The 24423-nt window shown below is 37.6% G+C and overlaps 1 protein-coding gene across 1 annotated transcript in view; it reads right to left on the reverse strand.

The window, feature by feature from the left end:
- The window catches only part of LOC149138146 (threonine--tRNA ligase, mitochondrial 1-like), a 238096-nt gene that overhangs the window by 81136 nt on the left and 132537 nt on the right, over window positions 1-24423 (reverse strand). The window contains 1 exon segment of the mRNA XM_089446457.1: window positions 4523-4609. Coding sequence (XP_089302583.1) covers window positions 4523-4609 — 87 coding nt within the window.

The following is a 24423-nucleotide window of genomic DNA, read 5'->3' on the forward strand; positions in this document are numbered from 1 at the left end:
ATGGGCAATTTTTCCCAGATCCTTCGATGAGAATTAGTGAGCGACGCATCTTCATCCAGCAGTCACGTCAAAGGTGTCACCCCCCTTAAGGTACAAGTTAACTTTGACATTCATATATTTGAAGGTTAGATTGACGCAGATGCCCTAGATAGATGGTTAAATCTACTAGAACGATATTTTTCGGTCCATACTTTTTCCGATAAGAAAAATATTACTTTTGCACTCCTCAAAGTCGCCCACCATGTCATGGACTGGTGGGAAACTTACTGTGAGCAAAGGGACGAGGAGGAACCCTCACTATTTTTAGTCGCACCCTCTTGGAAATCTTTCTGATATGTCTTCAAGGAACAATATTACCCTGTCAGGAGCTATGAATAAAAGTACATAAAGTAGACCACACTACGACCGAAAAGGGACCAAGCCCTGTCAGAGTTCACAAACATTTTCCATACTGTACACACGAAGTTGGGTATCAAGGACTTTGAGCAGCATCAAATACTCAAGTACCATGGTTGTCTGTGTTACCGCTCAAACTAGCAGGGGTCCTAGGAGGGGATCTTATATAGCAACTACTAGGTCGAGAGCAACAATGGAGAGATAACCCACTGTCACCTCAGCAAAGGCTCCTTGCTCTTCACAAAATTTCACCGATGGGACGAGTCCCAGTATATGAGGAATCACAAGAATATATGTAGTCAATGATAAGATAAGGAAGTGATTCCTAAGTCTATTTGCAAGAGAGACTCAATCAAATGGGTTGCATGCTTTAGAAGCAAGGTGATGGGCTCTCTAGGAGGGGCTAAGAGGACCTTTGACGATAGGGTTCAAGAGTATGCCTTGTTAAGAAAGCCCCTAGTCTCAAAAGAACTTATGGATGCTTGGCTTCTAAGTGATCTTTGTGGAATTGGAGTCAACAAGTTGCAGGACCAGAAAGGGCCAAGTGGACCCAAAATTAGGTTGAGGATATGGAGTTGAGCAAACAAAGATGCACTTGACCTAATTAGGGAAAGGAAGGGGATCAAAGAAGGAATCTTCTTTTGATGATTTGATGTTATGATCCCAACGAGGTCACTAGCCAATGGGAAACCAAGGGCAAGAATTGATCTTCGAGGTAGGGCTCAAAATATCTCAAGATCTCACTATTAGAATTTTGTGAAATTTGGAGGGCTCCTTGAGGACACACCAACGCAGTTGTGGGCAAGAGATCGAATTCTTTTGATGGCTAGATCGTGTGAAAAGTGATGCCATGGGTGGCCTATGGAGGCTAGACCTATAAAAAGAGGGGAAGGTGAGAGGAATTCTCTTTGAAAGTGATCACCTATTGAAGGATCAGTGCCTAATCCTTTGGGGAAGATGGAATCAAGATGAAATTTGTGATTTAGAGGAACTACACCCAATCAAGGAGCCTCCTAGACAACTTTGCATGGCAATTAGGGCATTCGAGCAAATGCTAGAAGAATTTATACTTCAATTTGCAATAATCGATGATTTATCAAGATGTGTTCAATAGAAACAATCTCTAGGAACATTCACCCTTTCACACATGATACATGAGATGATGCAATGCTACAAAAGACTAAATTTCCACAATTTCGCATAAGAAACGCAGTAAATTTCATATCCACTATAGCGAAATCCCAGCAACATCAATGTATTGAAGTAAATAACAAGAATAAACATGAAAAGATCAGTTACATGTGTAAAGAGTATATCCAATCACAAAATTATGCCAATAATGAAGCCAAGAAAAGAGAGAGATATCCAAACATCAAAATTCATCCACTACAACTAAAATCCTCCTCCAAAGGGATAGCGAAAATCTCACAAGAGATGAGAACCCATTCCAAGTGATAATGATGAAAATGAATCATCTCACTTCTATTTATACACTTTCTAATGAATTTGATTTAGCTAAATTGGCCTAATTGAGCCCCTAAAATAAAATAATGTGCATAATAACAATACTTCTAATGACAAGCCCACCAAATAGCTCAATAATGTAGAGATAAGCCTCTCAAGACGACAAAATGATCAACATAGTGAGTCGTTGGGCCTTCGAGGAGGCCTAATGAAGTCCAAGGGGTGCCATGTTGAAGAACTGGACTCCAAACATAGTAAACAAGGGGTTGGCCCCTTGTTTTGCAAGCAAGAACCCGTGTTGCTCCCATGTGGGTGTGGGGGCACAAGGGCATCCTCATGGGTCTCCAAGTGGATTAAAATGCCTGTAGACCATCGGTAAGGGCTAGGATGACGACATAAGCCCTCCCTCTGTGGCGAGAAACATCCTCTAGACCCTGGAACATCTACCAAGTGTTTGGTACATGTGTGGAGTCAGTTGGGCATGGAGAACCAGGTATATAATCCTCGTCCAAAGGGCGTAGCACGAGTAATCAATGAGTGGTGTTGTAGATCCATGAAGTTCTCTATGCTATGGTGGAGGCCTATGGCTCTCAACGCTCATGCTACAAGTGCCAATGTGGCCCTTTGGAGGGCTAGGACCCCGAATTGGAACACCAAGCCCCAAATGAACACCCACTTGCAATCCTGCATAAGATCCAATGCGTCCCCTTGCCTTCCAATATAACAAATCATTAGAATGATCAAGTAAAAGAGCTTACAAGTCACGGATCGATGGGGCACTTCATGGTAGCATGCCCTTCCATAGTGGGCTTTGGCATGTACAAGTGTCTCCAAGCTCAATAGGGGGGTTAACCAAGCACCCTATTAGGTGGTTTCAACCTCTAAAAAGGATGACATGTCCACGGTACATCCCTCAAATGGTAGGTGGGAGATGTTATAATAATGGAGTGAAGTGGGGATCAAGGGAATCATCCAGACCACAAATTCTGAGACATTACAATCATCAAATTTCCATCAAATCACTAAAAGATAAAGATTCTGCCAAAAGCAGCTGTGAAATGTCAAATTGTAAAGGGGGATAAGTGATGGATAGCAAGATTAAATATCGCTAAATCTAACCCTTAAGCTAATTCTCATTAAGCTAAGTCTCTAACCCTAACTCCAAAGAGATGGATAGCAAGATTAGATATCGCCTTACTTGACATCAATATTTCCTATGTTTCTTTAGTTCAATAGCCAACATAATTAATTATGTGCTTTTCCTAAGTTAGACTTAGGCTAAATTACAAAAGCAACTTGCTTAATACTTGAGCAAGTATCCTAAAGAGACATTGGGCAGCTTCTAGACACCTGGACACTTGGGCCTATGCAGAAGTACCTGCCCTACCTACAATCATGGACTAGATTACTGACCCTTTTACAAAACCTATGTCAAAGGCCAAATTTTTGAAGTTGAACACTCTACTTGGCATGAAGTTTTCATCAATTCTTGTCTACCACGTAAATATTAATGAGGGATGTTGGTGTAAATAATCTCACGTTAGTGTACATAATGCACCACCCTGAGCATTTGCTCGTATTCCTAGTGGCCATATAATTCACCTTTCATGTGTAGTGGTTAATGTGTGGCCCCACATTTTATGGGATGTGGATAGCCAATCTAAAACCTACGCCTGTATATTTGAGTCATTGTCTCATTTGTGACACATGTATCACCTACTATTTATGACATCCATTGATTCAACCAGGTATCAAGGATACCTGCCATACTGTTGTGTTCTAGATTGTTCATGTGTCCATTGTGTGGAGACCCTATTTTACATATATTAATCAATAAAATATTCAGTCAAACACATATATACAGATTCTCCAAACAAACAAATAGTGATTCCAATAGTCTGAGCGGCCAGTAAATTTCAATAAAGTTAGCAAAAAGCAATAAGGAATGAATACCAAAACTTTAGATGCTCTGCATTATTTAAAAGACAAGGAATCAAACCAGCACCTTGATGAATCTATGTCCCCAATCTATGTAATCCTCTGTTTGGCAAACGTGTATCAAGTTTTAAGTAATTTATTAAAAGATGTGAAATAAAACTTGAAAAAGAACAAATAGAAACCACAAAAAAGTACATGAAGAGAACTATGCAAGATCCTTAACTATAGAGACCAATCACAATCTATGTTTAGGAATGTAACTCAAAATGCTTTACTACTTGTGGCATCCCCCAGAACCACATTAAATAATCTGTCCTCTGGTGCACATCAAGATCTACAAATAAACTTGATGCCAAAGCCAACTTCAACACGACTTGGTGATACAGTGTCACACACCAGTTCAACACAGAATTGATTCCACAAGTTGTCTCACTCGACAGTCTTTAATAGGAAAATTTCAACATTATGACAACGATGATCATCAGCTCAATCTATAGCTGACATATGTTTTAATTGATTAACATTGAACCTCATTGTATAAATAGTAAACAGCACAAGCTGATTTATTAGACTTTTTTAGTAACTAGACCCTTACCTGTGTCATAGTCACTTTATGCACTTGCGACATAAATAAATGCACAGAGATGAGAGATGCAGTGGAAAAGAATACTCTCCCATTTTATTCATTATTTTTAAAGGTTATTCATGCCAAAAATGAACTTACAGTTGACAACTCTAGTTCAAATGTAAAGCCGAATATCTCATATGCATATTGTAAGAAATCCAGCACACCTCCAACCTCATCTTTGATCTGCACAGTAAAACATAAGCAATCAACATGTAACCCTCAATTATAGGTGTAACATATGTTGTTTATTTATAGTACTTAGTCAGCCATACTTATGCAAATCAATCAAACAGATCATTTAAATGGCAGTTTAACAACTATGAAGGCCGTTTAGTGACATAGCAATCTGTTATCTAATACTGTCCAACAAAATCTCCAAGAGTTCTAAGTCACATAGCATACAATTTACAAACAAAATAACACTGCACTACAAGGCACTTTACTCGAATGATATACCATTTCCCTCATACATAACCTTTCAAGCTTGATTGATAGACACCCATTAATAGCAAGTCTATTTCTGAAGTTAGATCCATAAACAACCATCAATCGGAAATGAGAATGAGCATTGCAAGAAAAAGGCAACAGTTGGTGCATCATCATAAAGCATATGCATGCACAATAAGAATTGAAGTAAGTAGGACAACCTCCATGCTCAATTGTTTATGCATATAGATAATTCTATACAACAGTCACTCTAGTAATTTAAGTTTGGGCATATTCATACTAAAAGAAACCATTTCCAACTTTCATCACAGGTTTATCTACAGGAGAAAAATACCAACAAACTATATCAAATCCAATACATTCCACATCTGGTCCTAATCATGCAATACACAATTTGTTGTGCTAAGAATTATGCTACCACAAAAATCTACACAAGCATAACAACACGAGACGGTTCAATTCCCATTTCACATCTACTACATGTCAACAATATGCAGTTTGAAGCACACAAGCAAAATTTAACAGTTAACTTTTATTCCCAGAACTTATGATCAAGAACAACATAAACTAAAGAGGTGCTTATTATTTTGCACTTTCACATGTGCAAAAGGTGAATGGGGAAAATAAATACAAGTATCAAACAACTACTCGTGGTTCCCATTGATAAATTTTGTCAGTCTAACAGCAAGCAGTAAATCAATACATATAGTGCATAATCTTTAAACTTGGGTCTTTTTCAATATGCACCAATCATATGGATAAGCAATAACCCATGCAGACGCAAATTAATCAATACAATTGCTGCCAAATTGCACCAAGGAAATTGTAAAATGTTTCAATGACAAGAAACAAACAGAAGCATTTTAAAAATAAACCAATGTTCAAGATGACAACAAGCAACCAATAGTACCAAGCAGAAATATTGATTTTTATTAAATTCCAGCATAGTGCACAAGGTCTCTGTCACCTAAGCCTAGCGCATGCAATAGATAAAACAGGGAAACTAAAAGTGAATTCAAAACAAAATTATACTCTCAAGATTGCACCAAGCCTATAAACATCAGAAGTAGTGGTTGGGATCAAAGCTATCAAATAAAAAGACCACTGGATCCAACACCCGCATTTCCACAGATCCGGCATTTTGATCTGCTGAGGATATGTTTCTAATTTGAAAACACCCAAGGACCTGCTCAACATTTGTTTTCCCTTAGGTCGCATGAAATCTTAAAATGGATAAATTACACAATCAAATTTTGGAAGCATTGTAATTTAAAAAATACAAAATATTTAAATATTTGAAAAAATAGATTCATTGTTTTGCAACTTTCAATAAAATGACCAAGATAATAATAATGATTTACATAAATGACAATTTAGGGAGAAGCACCCCTCCCCCCAAAACATCCCCAATCCACTTTCTTGTTTGATGATAGGGACCCAAATGGCTACCTTTCCCACCTCTGCCAACTCCTCCCTTCCCTTTCCCAATTTCCATCTCCTATGTCAACCTCTTCCAAATATAATATGCCTTCCTCAAATATTTGGGATGTGGCCCTCAAATCATATCAACATGTCACCTAATTTCCCTCGTCTCCCAATTCTAAATAATGCCCTATGAACTGCTAGTATAATGAGAAGTTCAAACCCACCACATGTAGCTTTATTATATCCTCGAGCATGATCCCACCTCTTACCCCCAACTATGAAGAAATCACCCTCCCCTCCAATGTCATAAGAAACATAGCTTTGATTTCTAGACAAGAGGTGACCTTGGTGTAGAACTTCTTCACCTTCTAATGTACTCTCTTCCCCTTACATTCACGCACCCTTACAAAAATTGACCCACAAACCATTTTCACTCATCTTTGCATTGTACAATGTACAATGACAACCTCAAATTATGACCACCTCCCCCCGCCCTTGTGCCACTTGTTCATCAAGTCACATATTTGACAACCATAGTAGAAGCTAAACAATACTCGAGAGGCTATAAAGGATGGGTTCTAACCGGAATTCTTCAGACATGGAAAACACCATCTTATAGGTTGCATTGTTGATTTGTTTAACCATGTTATTTGCTATTTCCATAGGCCTAATCCCACCACAACATTCACATTATACACAATCAAGATCCAAGACTACTCCAAACAACTAAAGGATAATCATGGTCAGACACATTATGTTCATGACTAATCGGAGATGGTGTGGTAATACTTGAGAATTAACCTTTGTGCACACATGTTGAGGTTGATTTACTTGTTCAATGGTTAAACTAATCTAATTTATCCATATTAAGGCTAATAGCTTGGGCACCCTACTTCACTAGCTTCCTTTTCACAGTTCAAGAGGTTAATTGGGGGTTGGTTATGGAGGATTTTTATTGGGGGGCATGTGGCATAATTGGATGGCACATGTGGCACATTGCATGCATTTATTTCATCATCTTACTATATTTTGACATATCCTTTGAGGGCATACTTTTAGAAAAAATCCTTTGAGGACATACTTTTAGAGACACTTCTTGCTATTCTTGGAATTGTATATTTATTTATTTCACAGAGTTTTAGCATGATTGAAACCCTAATCTCCTTGGATTTGTTTTGTTGGAGATTTCCCACTTGTTATTCTGGGGAGTTAACCACATCTTTTCTTGTGGAGCCCTCTATCTACTTGGTAGTTTGCACAATGGTTTTAACACAAGCCGGTCCGAATAAGATTCGGCCTAGTCCACCGAGCTAGACCCCTGCTCGAGCCAGCTCGGTAGAAAAGCCGGTTCAACGGTTGGTTCATTACCGAACCGGCCGAGCTAGACACCAACTGGGTCGATTCAATAACAGACCAGCCGGCTCGGCCGAGCCTGTATTAAATAGTCCAAGCTAGTCCGCGGAGGAAAAAGGCAGCAAATCAGACTTAAAAACTCAATTTTTTTTGTTTTTTTTTTCTCAATGCATCTATCCCTCTCCCAAGCCTCCTATAAAATTGACCCAACCCTCTCACATTTCCTCACAGCTATCTCATTGCATTTGTGTGAGCATTTGTGAGGAGTTTGTGAAAAGTTGGAATTGGTTTTTCGAGCAACAGTGAGGAGGTTCTTGGGCAATCATTGGAGCAACATTGAGGAGATGGTTTTTGGAGTAGCATTGAGGAGGCTTGAGGTTTTTTTTTCACTTCTCAAATCTACCCTTGCTTTTTTTTTTTGCAAATCTAGAAATTGATAAGAGTAATTTTTCTAAAAGAAATGAACATTGAAGAATTGTCCTTTTTTCTTTTCATTTTCAGACTTTTGTCCTTTCATTTCCAATTCCAAATATCAAAAAATGGCTCCTAGAATGAAGATGTTGCTTGGGCATATGTTGAGATGATTGATAATGAAATGTATGGCAAATTTTGTCATAAAAGAATTACGGGAGGTGGAGGGGGCATTCACATGCTGAAACAACACTTGGCTACTATTAGAGGCCAAATTGTTGCATGTGCAACACCAATAGAACAGATTGGGGAAATCAGCACGGAGTTGCTAGAAAAAATTGAGAAGTTTGAGGAAGAAAAAGCTAGGCAAAAACAAATAGAAGCTGAAATAGGGAGGAGGAGGAGTATAAAACACATGATGGTTGCTAACCCCAATTTTGATTATGAGGGCTCTTCATTTGTCCCTTGCACTGATGCATCCAACACTTTTGGCTATGTTCCTCCTCTGTGGAGTCTATTCAAGAAAAGGGTAAGGGTAAAATTAAAAAGAAGGATGATATCAAAAGTTATTTCACAATCACGCCCTCCTCTCCCTCTAATAGTGCACATGGTCCTCAAGCTAATAGAGGTCAAATGTCGCCTACTTTAGATGACCAATGGAAGAAAGAATGGAGAAAAATTGCCTGTGATTACATAGCTAAGTGGTGGTATGATGTTGATGTCCCCTTCAATGCTTCCTGTTCACCATATTATGAACCTATGTTTGATGCCATATGTTGTTGGAAAAAGCTTCAAAGGCCCTATTATGCATGAATTAAGGCGATCTCTTTTGCAAAAAGAGGTTATGTCCATTGAGGAATATTTGAAAGATTTCAAAAACTCATGGGTGAAAACAGGATGTACCATCATGTTAGATGGATGGACTGATCAAAGGAACTGTACCATCATAAATTTTCTTATCTTTTTTGCCCATAGGGAACCATGTTTCTAAAATCAGTTGATGCATCTGATAAGGTGAAAGATGCACACTTGTTGTTTCAACTTTTGGATGAGGTTGTTGAACAAGTGGGGGTGGCTAATGTTGTTCAAATCATCACAGATAATGCCTCTACCTATGTTCTTGCTGGTAAAATGTTAGGAAAAACACAAAACCATCTTTTCAACCCCGTGTGATGCACATTGCATAGACCTCATGCTTGAGGATATTGGTAAAATAGATTGGATCAAGAACACTATAAAGCATGTCAAAAGCATAACAAAGTATATCTACAATCACTCATGGACTTTGAATCTGATGATGAAAAACATATGGGGCAAGCAACTTGTTAGGCCTGCCATCACTAGATTTGCAACTCATTTTTTGACATTACAATCTATGCTTTCCCAACATAGAAACTTGCAGAGGATGTTTTCTAGTGATGAATGGAATGGATGTTAATGGGCTCGCAAATAAGATGGCAAAGATGTAAGAAATAAAGTTAATGAAGACATATTTTGCAAAAAGGCAATAGAGATTGTAAAGGTCATTGAGCCACAAGTTAAGGTGTTGCGGTTGGTGGATGGGGAAAGATTGGCATGGGTTTCATTGATGAGGCTATGAATCAAGCAAAGGAACAAATAAAGCCAACATACAAGGATAGAGTGGCTAAATATGGGCCCATTTGGGAAATCATTGATCAAAGATGGAACAATCAACTCCATCACTCTATACATGAAGCTGGGTTTTTTCTGAACCCGAGGTATCATTATAAAGCTCTGCAGGGAGAAGCTTTGACTGGGGAGGTTAGAGATGGATTGATTAAGTGCCTTGAGCGCATGGTCCCTAATGAGAGTGAGCAGTTGGAGATACACCGACGGATCACTTCTTTCAGTAGAGCCACAAGTACCTTTGGCAAGAACCTAGCAAGGATTGCAAAGGAAGCAGATGAGCCAGGTAAACAATTTCAATTTTCAAATTCTTATTTTGTTAAATTGTTTATAATTTGAAAGTTGGATATAATTTGTTGAGCTAACTAATTACACAACAATGTTTTTTGCAGCACAATGGTGGGAGGCATTCGGTAGGCATTGTCCTCAATTGTGAAAGTTTGCAATCCATATTTTGTGTCAAACTTGCAGTGCTTCTAGGTGTGAGCGCAATTGGTTTGTCTTTGAGAGCATTCACACGAAGAAGAGAAACCATTTAGAACAAAACCGGTTAAATGATCTAGTCTATGTCCAATACAACTTTCGGCTAAGACACAACCAATTGCTGAACAAAAGACTTGATACAAATCCCATTGTGTCGGAAGATATTAATCCATCCTCACATTGGGTAGTGGAGAGTCAACCAGCAGAGTTTGACCCTGATGAGGATATTGGTGTTGATATTGATTTAGAGATGGATGCATTACAGATTGGTTAGTTAAATGCAGATTCAATAGTACCAACCCCAAGTCCTCCAACTACAGGCACTTCCTCTACTCAGCTATGACGAAAGTGCATAGCTCGTCTATCTCAATGTGTAGTGGTTGTTAGTGCTACTACTTCTACAGTTGCAGTTGGAGATCTTGATGAAGAGGAGGAGCCATGGGTTTCCTCATCTAACTCCAATTCAAAGTCTAAGGTAGATGATGTTGGTTTTTCTAGCAGTAGTGAGTAGTGATGTTTTGTTGTAGAGGCCATTTAGAGCCTCCTTGGTTATGTGTTTTTGTTCTGATCTCTATATATTACATGTATTGGACAATGCACTGGGTGCCATTTTGATATAATAGATATATTCATGAGCATACTTTGATCATATGTTGTCTTCTCTCTATATTCTAATGCTCTGAGTTTGGAAACATGAATGAAAATCTTTAAAAATATGTTTTTTCATAAATAAATAAAAGTATTTAATGTATTTTTTACAAAAAACGAGTCATTGAAATCAGCTAGGCCGAGTCGATACCGAGTCGGAGTCGACCCTCGGCATGTTCTGAATCTGAGTCTGAGTTTTAGAACTATGATCTAGAGAGATGGGGGATAAACAATCAAAAGAGAAATCCATAGACTGGAGTAATGTGGAGGCCTCTAAAGACCATGAATGACCCACCCAAGGAACATATAAAAGCGGGGATCTCAAAGGAGAAGTGAGCTCAATGTCTACCGAACAAAAGTCACCATGATTTTTGAATGAAAAGGAAAGGGACAAGTTTGATGATGCCTTCACATTGCGAAGAATACACACCAAACCCTACCTAGATGAAGAACTTAGAGACGAGCCACTTGGAAAGAATGATGAAATGCAACATAAGGGTGTACACTCTCTCTCTTTGAGCCTATCCAACATGAGGCAAGCTAGGTTCCCAAACATCAAAACCATAGAAGACAGTAGCCCTAAAGATTGTGCCCAGGTGGTGCGTCTTGGACATGATATCTTGGAAGTGACTCTAGAAAACATTGCTTCAAGAAGGAAAAGGAAACCATATTCCTTGTTGATCCAAGCCTAGAAAATGTGTCTCCAACTAACCAAAGGCCTTGAAAATTCAGTTAATAATTCTAGGGCAGAGCTAGAAAAAAAAAAAAAAAATCTTCAACAAGTAACTACATCAAATGATTATTTAATAGTATTTATCCATAACACTATTATCCATTATATCATCATGCAGTTACATAGAAGAAAATTCAACATTTTAATCATGACATAAGCAGTAAAAAAATAATAGAGGAACAAAGTGACAAGAGACATAAAGAATTAGGGTTGAGGCCAGGGCATAACCCACAAGGGACCAAAAAAATGCTTTCCTTATATGAGAGAGAATTCCATGTCAATCAAAATATCTAGAAACAACATGATAATAATGACAATTGACCAAAACAATATTAAGAAACAAAACTCCACTCTTTCCTTTAATTTTGTCCTCCCTTTTCCTTCAATAGCTCGCAGAAACACAGAGATGATCCTCCAAAAACGAATTGCCAAATGAGGAGAAATTCCTCACATATATATAGTCATCATAGGCAGTGGAATGGGTGCCACAAAGAGGCCTAGCTGACCTGTCCTTTAGAGGAGCCAACTTGTTATTTTTAGGAGGCATAAATATAATTTTATATTACCAATTTCGTCATAATGAAAATGTCGACCATGGCTATCATGTTTCTCAACACTCCCTCTTAGCCAAGAAAGTACTTTTCATTTTCTCTCTCCCCAGATCAATCTCCCCGACTAATTTGTAAGTCTCATGGCCCACAACCTAAGGAAGAGATCATCAGTCTCAACATAAGGAAACACACATAGCATCCACCTCAAATCATCTCCTTGACCAAGTGGTCTCACAACGCACAACATAAGGGAGGAACCAACAATACATCTCTCGGACCACAAGGTCTCACGGCACACAGCCTACAAGAGGAATCAGCAATACATCTCCCGGACAATCAGCAATACATCTCTCGAGCCTCACTGTCGCATGGCACACAGCATACAAGAGGAAACAACAATACATCTCCCTGACCACACTATCTCACAGCACACAATGTACAAGAGGAATCAACAATACATCTCTTGGACCACACAATCTCATAGCATACAACCTACAGGAGGAATGAGTAATACATCTCCGGGACCACATAGTCTCACAACACACAGCCTACAGGAGGAAACAACAATACATCTCCTGAACCACATGGTCTCACAGCACACAGCCTACAGGAGGAATCAACAATACATTCCCGGACCACATGGTCTCATGGCACACAACCTACAAGAGGAATAAGGAATACATCTCCCTGTTGAAATATGTAACTAGGTTCGGTCTTCATGATATGTAATGTACTCTAGATTATTGTATATTGTAAAAGAAGAGAAAATTTATTATTATTATTTTTACAGCATTGGTTTCATGCTCAAGGTCAATTTATTTTAGGTCAAGCACCCATTGTGTGCTTCTAGGGTTTGTAATAGAGTCAAGAAGTCCATAGAGTCATTGTCATATGTAAAAGACCCCATTTAGCATCTTGTGTCATGTCAAAAAAATTATTTTTGAGTCTAAAGTGTCAAATTACCCCTCCAAGACCAAGTCGGCCTGCTAGTGAAGAAATCAACTTAATTAGGGCAATTCATACCATTCGACCTCATTTGGAGCATTCATCACTCACTCATCAAGGAAGCAAAGCACAAGAAGAAAGAAGCCTAGTGAAGGTTACAAGGAAAAAGAAAGTCGAAATTTTTAATTTTACACACTCTATCTCTCTCATGTGCGAAGTAAGGCTAGGGTTTTTACAGCATCAAGGCCGAAGTTTTCAAGTTGCAAGAGAAGGGTCGAAATTGGTAGAAGAGAAGTCAATTTCGTCACCTACAAGCAATAGAAGAGGAAGAAGCCCAAGCGAAGGAGGAAGCCTTAGAAGCCCTAATTCTCCCACATGTGCGAAAATTGTAGTTGTTGCAGGGGCCCGAAAATTTCAGACCTGTAGTGGGGCGAAATCTAAAGTTGGGGGTCACAGTTCTGCAATTGAAAGAGATTTGACTTGATAAGAAGAAGCAAATCCTCCAGAAGGTTTGACTTGGTCTTGGAAGGGTCTTAGTCTTGGTCTAGAGGTCTTGGAATTCGTCATTTGAAGAATCTATAAGCAAAGAAGAGATTTTTGTGGGTTTTCCTCTCTAGGAGAGGTTTTGGCCCTGGCTAGCAACCTACATCTTGTGTCTTTGCCTACTATTAATCTTCATGTTTTGGTAGTTGTTTGATGATAAGAACAACATAATAATAAGAGAAGAAAAAGCTAATAATCAAGAAAAGTAAAAGAATATCACAAGAAGTTATCAAGTCTAAGAGAAATCACTTCAAATATAGCCCTATCAATTTCTCAACACTCCCGGACCACACGGTCTCACGGCACACTTCCTACAGGAGGAATCAACAATACATCTCCCAAACCACACAGTCTCACGGCACACAGCCTACAGGATGAATCAGCAATACATCTCCTAAACCACACGGTCTCACAGCACACAGCCTACGGGAGGAATCAACAATACATCTCATGAACCACACGGTCTCAAGGCACACAGCCTACAAAAGGAATCAACAATACATCTCCCAGACCACACGGTCTCACGGCACATAGCCTAGAGGAGGAATCAACAATACATCTGTCGGATCGCACAGTTTCACAGCACAAAACCTACAGGATATGGTCCATAATATGATGTTATGTAGTTAGTGCTCCTTCTTCAAGGGGATTCCCAGTCATTCCAATTTCTTCACATTAGCAACCAGTTCAAAATCAGAAATGTAGCCATGGTGGATCTAAGCATTCAGTTGTTAATCCAGCTTCAGCCAGGGCTTCTCTCAAAAGAAAATATCAGCAGACAATAATAGACTTCAGCAGTGGCTTCTCACAGAAGCAATTATCGACAACCATAGAAGCAAATATCAATGTCCATAATCGAATCCAACAGACAATAAATGGCTTCTCACAGAAGCAGGTATCAACAATCATAGTAGAATTCAAGAGATCATAATCAAATACATGAAATGATAAGTGGCTTCAGTGAAAACAAACATCATCAAATAGATCAAGGAACCATTCAATATCAAAGTCTTGCAGTTTCTTCAAATCATTCATCAGGAAGTTGTCGATGGACGTGCAGTCCATTGTGCCAACGATATCTTCATGTTTATGCCTTAAAAGCAACTCCCTCTTACACAGAAGTCTTCTACATAGCAGAAAATTCACAAGCTCATCTTTAGTTTATCTAGATCAACATCGGTCTTCGAAACTTCCAGACATCTTTATAAAAATGTGCTTAATCTTGTCTGCTCCTACTGAGTATAGAGCATATCACGAGTCCTTTTGTCACATTGTTCTTTTGTCATTTCCAACAATTGCCACACCTTTGCAGTCTTCAATATAAACCTGCAATCCTCGCTAGTAGGTTATGGAAGAACAAGAACAACCAAGCAAGTCAAGAGATTCATAACGAAATAATCAATAGAAACAATCAAGATAATACTTATCTTTTGAGTGTGTCAACTCCCTCTTGATCTTAGCCTTCTCAAATCAAGTTAATTTCATTACATCATCAAGGATTCCATACCATCATCAAAGAGTTCTCATCATTAAGGAGTTCATGTCACCAAGGAATCCACATTTACATCATCAACGAGTCTATATCATTATCATTTTTAACATCATCAATGAGTCCATGTTATCATCATTAACATCATCATGAATCCACATCATCAATGAGTACTCATCATTTTTATCATCATCAATGAGTTCACATTACCAAAAAGCCTACATCCTTTTCAGCTACCTCTTAATCTTAGTCCTACATCATCATCATATCATTATCAAAGAAACCTCATCTTCCAACATCATGATCATCATTATGTCATCAAGGAGTTCAACCATATTATCAAGTAGTTTAATCTTCGTCTATGTCATCATCAAAGAGTTCACATTATCAAGGAGTCCATATCAGCATTAAGAGATCCACGTCATTGAGAAATCTATATCAGCATTAAGAGATCTACATCCATACTAGAATTAAGAGATTCACATCATCAAGAATTTAGGGTTTCTTCTTTCCAATGAAATTGGTTCTAGGATTTGGTGCATTTTCATCCCCAAGCCCTACCTAGGGTTTATAAACAATCCAATGGCAATGATGATTAAAGTAAGAAAAGAAATAAAAGATACTTATATTTTGAGCTCATGACAACTCCCTCTTGATCTTCAATATTTTTGAATCCAATCTGCAACTCAACCTCATCATCAAGATGTCAAAACCTTTAGAAGTTAGCAGAAGCAATCAATTCTTAAGTTCAATCTCATTTGTTTGGGTAGGGGGGTTTCGACTCCAAACCCTAATAACTCTTCAAAATCAGTGTCTTGCATTCTTTTGAACTTCATCATTTTCAACGCACTCTAGATCAACAATACAATTAAGTAAATATAACTTCTCTATCACTGTCATCAACCTGCAATCATTTCAGCAGTAACCGACTTGTACCCCACACAACACCTTCAAATCATCAAATATGAGTCAAACCTTTTTGGATGGATCCGTCTTTGATCCTTGATTACCTAGCTATTTTTGGATCTCAATTTGAATAACCAATGCTCTTAAAAATCAAAAGTAACCATACTAGACCATGTGCAAAATTAAGTATTCTACATCTTTCTCATTTCAGGCGCTATTCAAATACCGACCACTGAATTCTACTAATGTGCGACAAAATGGCATTTATAAAGTAACCACTAGATTCTGCAAAATATGCAACAAAATGACATTAAAAAAAAACTTCAACTTGCCACCTTCAACCCATACACCAATGTTGTCAATCTAATGTCATAGTTGGGGAAATGTGGTTATTCCACGTCCTACATAACTGAGTCAACTACTCAACAAACTCAAAAACACATGACAGACACGAATGTTACCAATCCGATGTCATAGGTGGGGAAATGTGGTTATTCCATGTCCTATATAACTTGGTCAACTATTCAACAAACTCAAAAACACATGACAGACGTGAAACCATTCTATTTTACCACCATTTTACCACCAGTGTTGATTGTTGTAGCATCAATTGTGTTCTAGCCACACAATTTGGTGGAGAGGCTAGAATACATGTATTCTCCAAAACCCAGAAATTGTTTCTGGAAATTCCACCTAGAGATGACTTAATTAAAATAATTAACTCTTTTTTAATGGTTCCTAAGTCTAAACTTCGGAATTCCGGTTAATTAAAGGGTATTAATTAAGTCGTGGTGAGAATATTCTAGAAGAAGACATGGATCGATTTCTAGTTAATTGTAGCCATCGATTATGGTTTAATCTTGGTCGTTGAAGCCTCAACAAGAGATTATAAGAACAAATTCGATGGGGGTTGGAGAACACACTTGAGTAGTAAGGAATTCGAGATTGCTGGGAAATCGAACACTAGAGTAGCAGTTGTGTGTTGCCGGAAGTGATTCAGTAGTTTCGAAGCAGTGATTTATTTATTCCGTAGTATTGTATTTGTGAAGGTTGCATTGTATATGTGTCGATATTTGTCGTAGGAAAATGCAAGCAATTTGGTTGATAAATTTAACAAATAGAAGAAACATTATCAGTTGTTGTAGTAGGATTTGGGGTTACCGAATTTTCATAACCAATGCAACGATGTCAGAGCCAACGTGTATGAATGCCAAGATTGCAGTCGTGCAATATTGATGTCGGCCCTTTTACAAGGAATGTCAACTTTCTTCTATGTATCGAGCAAGGTTTATCAAAAGTAGCTCAGAATTCAAGTTTTCTCATGGGGATTGGAAATCGTCCTTTGATTCTACCTTTCAAAATTTCACTAAACATTCCTTGATAATATTAATTGAACAAGAATCTTGACATTGATCAAGATTAGTAATATGTTTTTTGAGCGGGCTATCATCGAGGTGCTTTACAATCTAAGAACTTCGGATAGGAAATAAAGTCCTAACCTTAGCTTGGACATGCTTCGGACCCCTTTCATTCCACGAGCTCTAAACTAGTCATTATTCTAGGTTCATTCATACTCCAGACACGGATTTTTGCTCAAATAATTACAATAGTCATATGCTTTAAACTTGAACTTGATTTTCTTGTGCAATCTTGGACAAAACAACTTAGGTCAAATCTCATAACTCACACTTTTGATTTGGGATGCCACAGAGGAAGCTTGGATACTGTATAGTTTCATAGTTTATAGTTCGGACCTCAATGAAATATACCTCATAAATTTCGCATAAAATGACAAACTTAGATGCCTCAGAATGATAGTACAATAGAGATAATAACTAAGCGTCACAAAGCTTAGGTTCCAGAGAAGAAACACGAAGAAAGAGCTCGGATGCCTTCACAAAGCTACGCACAAAAAGGAGTGCCACTGGATCACAATCTTCCACAGAGAATCTTCCTAGCTTGCACTACGAATACTATAGACTTGGATTCATAGAACGTCGTTCTCTCTCGGAAATTCGGATTTATAAAACAAGTCCTAATCTATGCTTTAGAATTAACCTTAATAATTCAGACTATGATTGTAAAGGGAGCTAGAGAGGATCCATGAATATGGGCAGGAATATACAATCTCCTTATCAATTTATAGAGGAAAGGAAGGCAATAATCTTTGGCCTAAATCACAGAGGGAAATGAAGACCTACTTAGCCCAGAACCATGCAAGGAGAATTGGCATTCTTTGCAGAGAAAAATTATTGCTCCTCTAGAAGAGTAATTTGGCCTCGTTTTTTACTTTTCCTCCTCCAACTTGACTCTTTTGAGGTAGACATCCTTTTTCCAAACTACTCTTTGATCTTCCTCGCTCTTATTAGATGTTTAGATTTCTATGGCAGAGCTAGAAAAAAAAAATCTTCAATAGTTAACTACATCAAATGATTATTTAATGGTATTTATCCATAGCATTATTATCCATGATATCATCATGCAGTTACAGAGAAGAAAATTCAGCATTATAACCATGACATGAGCAGTAAAATTAATAACAGAGCAACAAAGAGACAAGACACAAAGAATTAGGCATGAGGCCAAGGCAAAACCCACAAGCGGAAAACCCATAAAATTCTCTCCTTATATGATAGAGAAAATTCAAAGTCCATCAAAATATCCAAAAACAACATGATAATCATGACAACTAACCAGAACAATATTAAGAAACAAGTCTCCACTCTTTCCTTTAATTTTGTCCTCCTTTTTCCTTCAATAGCTCGTAGAAACACATAAGATTATCCTCCAAAAACAAATTTCCAAAATTCAAATGAGGAGCAATTCCTCACATATATATAGTCATCATAGGGGGTCAAATGGGTGCCACAAAGAGGCCCAACCGGCCTATTATTTTTAGGAGGCATAAATATAAATTTATATTACCATTTTCGTCATAATGAAAATGTTGACCATGGCTACCATTTTTCTCAACAAATTGAACCCCCAAATATGTCTATCTTGCAGTGATCATGACTCAAAGATCCTAACTTCAGTGTTTCTTCCCTTATGAGCTAATGCTAGGAGGATATTTTTTACTCTAAGGGCCACTAAATTCCTCACATAACAAGGAAATCAATGAATCTAATTTGTTGATTGAGATATCCTTATTGAAGTGTTAATATTTCCAAGAAGATATTGTTGAAAAACAAGTTTTCCCAAACATGCACAGGGGATTCAAAGAACATAGCAAGTTTACTTCATTAACATTACCAAGCTTAAAGATCATCTCTTGGTTATTAACATGAACTAATGGTTTCTCTCTTGTTTGGTGAGCCTTTGTTCAATATCTTTGTGCTCGAGAAAACCGTTCAACCTATCAAAAGCTCTATGACATCTTTATCCAAGAAGAAACAAGGTAGAAAATATTTTTAGGACAAATAGAAGTGGCCCAAGGCTTTGCACTCATCTGAAAGGTGTGGAAAGATGTGAATAAAAGACCTTCGGAAAGTGTAAGAAGAAGAAAACATCTTCTTCCAACTCCAAAAGAATCAAAGTCATGTTACTTGTTACAAATGTAACAAAAATGGAACAACATTAACCAATGATTATATAGAAGGAAAGGGGAAGGGCAGGAAGCCTTAAAAACAATTTGCAAGGACTGCAAATGCATCTATTCAAGCTTGAAACCACCTTTTCCATGGTTTCATGCATTTCTAATACCAATCTTAGTGTTGATTGGTATGTATAGAGTGCACCATCTTCATGCACCTCACTAATTAAGGAGCTTCTTTTACATGAGCTTATCCTTGATTTGGCCTCTTCAATAGATGATATTGTAAAACTCATTAATGACAATACCATTTCTCCATGAAACCTTTGACTTGTAATTGACTTATGCAAGAGTCCAAGACCATGTGAAAACTTTAAAGCTAAGGGTAACATTAATGAATCATTGTTTGTAACTCCCAATTTTTTCCTTCATATAAATACATGTAATGGCATTATGTAAGGTACTTTTATGGAGAAGGGAACTCAAAAGGGGATTGTAGTATCTAAATCCTAAGTACCCACTCTGGCAAACATGATACAAACCTAGCAAATCACTAAGAATGATGGCTTGATTCAATTGTTGATATGGTTGATATGTGAGTATGTATAATTGTCACTAGTTCCATTAGTTTATGTCCACTTAATAAGTTTTCCCTAATCAAGGATGAGAGGTGCAAAGGATAAATTCAAATGGAAAATGTTTGGATAAATATGACCTATTGAAAAGACACGTCCTTTTGTGAAAAGGAACGCACGCCTAGGTATTCATAACGGGGGCCCTCGTTACAATATTCTTCATTCTATCAATTATTTAACTATTAATACATTTATATAATTACAAATATATTGTCCTCAAATACAAACACGAATTGTTTGTTACATTGGCATTAGAGCCACATTTTCGGTCCTTGCTCATCCATACACCAACCGCACAACAATCTATATAGTTCCATCTCAACACACAGCCACAAAACCCAGCATACATTGTTTTTGTTGCCACTGCATCTCATCCATTGCACTATACATTGTGCTTGACTCGCAATATTTGTTATCGCACCATCATTGTCTGCCCATCACCACCATGTGCTTATCCCTACACCATCGTTGTCTATTGCTTGCTTTTCAGCCTTGTCGTCAACCGTTCAGACCATCACTAACCTTATTTCTACCGCTACTGCCAACCCTATATCCTTCATTGTTGGCATCCACCTTAATTCCTTGTCGTCAATTGACAGCCCCCGCGTCACCATACATACCTCTATTTAGCCATTTTTCACCACCTAACTTTTCCAAAACATTGTGTCTCATAGTAAAAGCAACTATATATATATATATATATAAATCAACTTTATACATAAAAAAAATAAAAATAAAAATCACTAAAAATAAAAGGTTAACAACATAAGATATAGTCTCAGCAACGTTGAAAAGGCATAGAAAGAGTTGGGGGGAGGACAAAAGGCATTAGCTGATAAAATTAATCAATTATAGAAAAAGGAGACATAATTGATGGAAAAATGCATAAAGAATGAGAAATGACAAGGATACAACTTTCACGGCAAAAAAATTGACTGACTAATCAAGAGAGTAGATGCATTAATTGCAAAACCCTTAACCTATTAAGAACTAATATCAAGTCCACAATCACAAAATAAAAGCAAGCAACAACATCAAGAAGCACCTGAAGTAAATTTTTTGGGCAATAAGTATCACAAAAGAGTCTTATATAGAGGATTATTAATAAATAAAAAAGGAATTATGAAAATTTAATCATAAATACCATAGGGGAGCAATCAACTAGGTCAACAAACTAGATGGAATTTTTGAATCAATCCCCCGTTAGGTGAACGAGAAAAAATAATGACAACCTCCAATAACTTAAGAGAGGAAGCTTACTACTGGTTTTTATGATGGACTAGAAAATGTGACACTTGTACCTTTCATTAGCAAAGATTCACAATTACCCTATTAAAAAGGTTCCATGAGAAGGAATATGGTGATCTGTAAAATAAATTTGTTCATCTTAAACAAAAGGGAAATGTGAATAACTACACGCATGAATGGGAAGTTCTCACCACAAAATAAAACAAATTCACGGATGAACAATTACTAAAATTGTAAATCTGTGGATTCAAGGATTACATCCCTAGTGAAATAAAGTTATGGAACCCTGAAACAGTTGAGGATGTTATATATGCAGTGAAATTAATTGAATGAAAGAACAAGTTCAACAATCCATCATTCACCAGGAAGGATGAAAATCGACAACCGAATTATGATAGAAGAGAATAAACAAATGTATATATTGTGGAGACAAATGGTTGCCAAGATACAAATGCAACAATAAGAAAGTATAGAGTTACAAAGCAGAAAGGACTCACGCACATATTGTTGAAGAGAGTGTAATTAGGTTCGGTCTTCATAATGACATGTAATTATGACTGATGTAAAATGTAATAAAGAGAACAAAATATATTTATTGTATTCCTTGCATCATGGGTTTCATGAGCAAGAAGTGTTATTCATAGGTCAAAGACTTCTTGATGTTTTTAGGATTTGTCATAATGAATAAAAGTCATTTTAATATTTATAAAGTGATGTTATACTTGGAAGAAGCCCTCCAAATGACAAGCACAATCCTCTTCATCACATCAGCCTGCAAATGAATTAAAAAGACAATCATGTTGGCTTGCATAAATGACACATCTCTTCGCTGGTTCAAGTCGGCTTAATATGGAGGACATACTACTATTTATACCCAGCTAGGGTCTACGCAAAACAGAGGTACAGAGAACTCGGATCACCTGTAATTTCGGATGGTACAGGAAGCCTGTAATTTCGGATGGTACAGGAAGCTCAGAATTTCGGATGGTACAAGAAGCTTAGATTTTCGGATGGGTACAGGTCTAAGATCTTCGAATATACACCTCTGAAATTTCGGATGCCTCTGCACCTTCGTAGGTAATCACAGTAAGTTACAGTCTCGACATAGGTGTGATAATAAAGACCTTGATGCAGGGAGAAAAACACAGTCACAGTCTCAGTTGTGATGATATTGATCTCAGTGATCCAACAGTGACACATTCAGTTTTGATATACATTCAAAATGCAGTTATGATCAGTGTTTTACGAAACGGCCGTACCGAAACGGAAACGGCCGTTTCGTTCCGTTTCAACACAAAAAAATGTGACCCGGCCTTTGACCCGGCTCGGCTGGCCGAGTCAGCTATGACTCGGCCGAGTCAGCCAATGACTCGGCCGAGTCATAGCTGACCCGGTCAACCCGGCCGGGTCCTGTCATGACTCGGCCGTTTCGTTCAAGTGCGGCTGGGGCAGCGTAATAACCAAAAATAAATGACTTTTTTGCTGATTTTTGCCAAGGATTCAGAGGGAGATGTAATGTTTTGATGATGTATGTCCATCAGATAAGGATCCTCCCATTTTCAAATGAAAGAGGTAATTTTAAGATGTAAGATCTAGCTTTGTTTCTAAGTGTCAAAGGTCTGGTAAAATTCAACAGCTATTGTAGACTACACACAGGGACATTGGGGTATATCTGTATCATACATCACATTTAGCTGCCACGCAATGCTTTTGCACTAAACAGAATATTCTTTAATGTATACCTCTGTTCTAGAGGCGAATAGTAAAGGATCAGAACCGTGTCATAATCATAGAGTTGTGAACCACTGTCAAAACAATTTCAGAAAACCAACGATTATGCCCTCAGAACAAAATGACTAAAACCTGCAAAATATATGTTGAACGAACCCAGGGAATCCCAGAACTATAAACCACAAACCCTTATACAAGTTCAATGCTGTTACAGATCAAAGGATGTCCGAATTATCTTATCTCTTTTGGAGAGAGGATGGGTGCGTTTAAATAGATTTGGATAGGCTTTCATGACAGGCAGTCTACTTGAGTATTTGGGAGGGAAGCCCAAAAATTTAATTTTTTAATTAAAACAAGTTTTGGAGCCAAGAATCCCACGCTTAAATGAGGCCATTTTGTCCTCTATTTTGGACCATAGTATGATTAAATTTCCTCGTATATTTAATACATTTTCAAATGTTAACCTTAATCTTTTGACAACCTTTTGGTCCAGCAAGATATTAGAAGGTTCAAACTTCAATTTGGCATTTTCAACAATTATTTAGCCTTTTAATATGCTTCCATATTATCAACTTATTTGGGGCTTGTGACCACATAGTGGGTGCACCAACTTAAGTTGGACATATCTTTCAAACAGTAAGGAGTCTCGCAGCGTGCTATATATCCTTAGAATCGTAATGACGAGGAGAATCCAATAAAGATGGTCAAGCAATAATGAAGCGGAACATAAAGATGAGTCTTTGATCATGTATGACAGAGTCCAGACTACAGTTGACTATGTATTTACTATTGCCATTGGGTACACCGTACCATTTTGATATAATGGATTGGTTCATGAGCCTACTTTGATCATATGTTGTCTTCCATGTATATTATAATGTTGTGTGTTTGAAAACTTGAATGAAAATCTTTAAAATTATGTTTAAAATTATGTTTTTTTATAAAAAAAATAAATATTTAATGTATTTTTTACAACGACCGAGTCATTGAAATCGAGCCGGCCGAGTCATTGCCGTTTCCGAGTCCGAGTCCGAGTCGATCCTCGGCCGAGTCCGAATCCGAGTCCGTTTTGTAAAACACTGGTTATGATCTCAGCATAGATATTGATGGAGACATTAGTTACAAGGGTATGATCTCGGTGAAGGTGCAGTTATGGTGGAACAGTCATGATCTCCAGTGGATCTAGGTGCAGCTCTCATTCATATATATACATATCTCAATATGGAGATCTCATTGAAGACCTCGGTGAAGGTGCAGTAATGGTGTTGAA

Source organism: Pinus tabuliformis, chromosome X (genome assembly GCF_031772625.1).
Source record: "Pinus tabuliformis cultivar Carrire ecotype Pingquan chromosome X, CPIR1, whole genome shotgun sequence".
In the NCBI taxonomy this organism is placed as follows: domain Eukaryota; kingdom Viridiplantae; phylum Streptophyta; class Pinopsida; order Pinales; family Pinaceae; genus Pinus; species Pinus tabuliformis.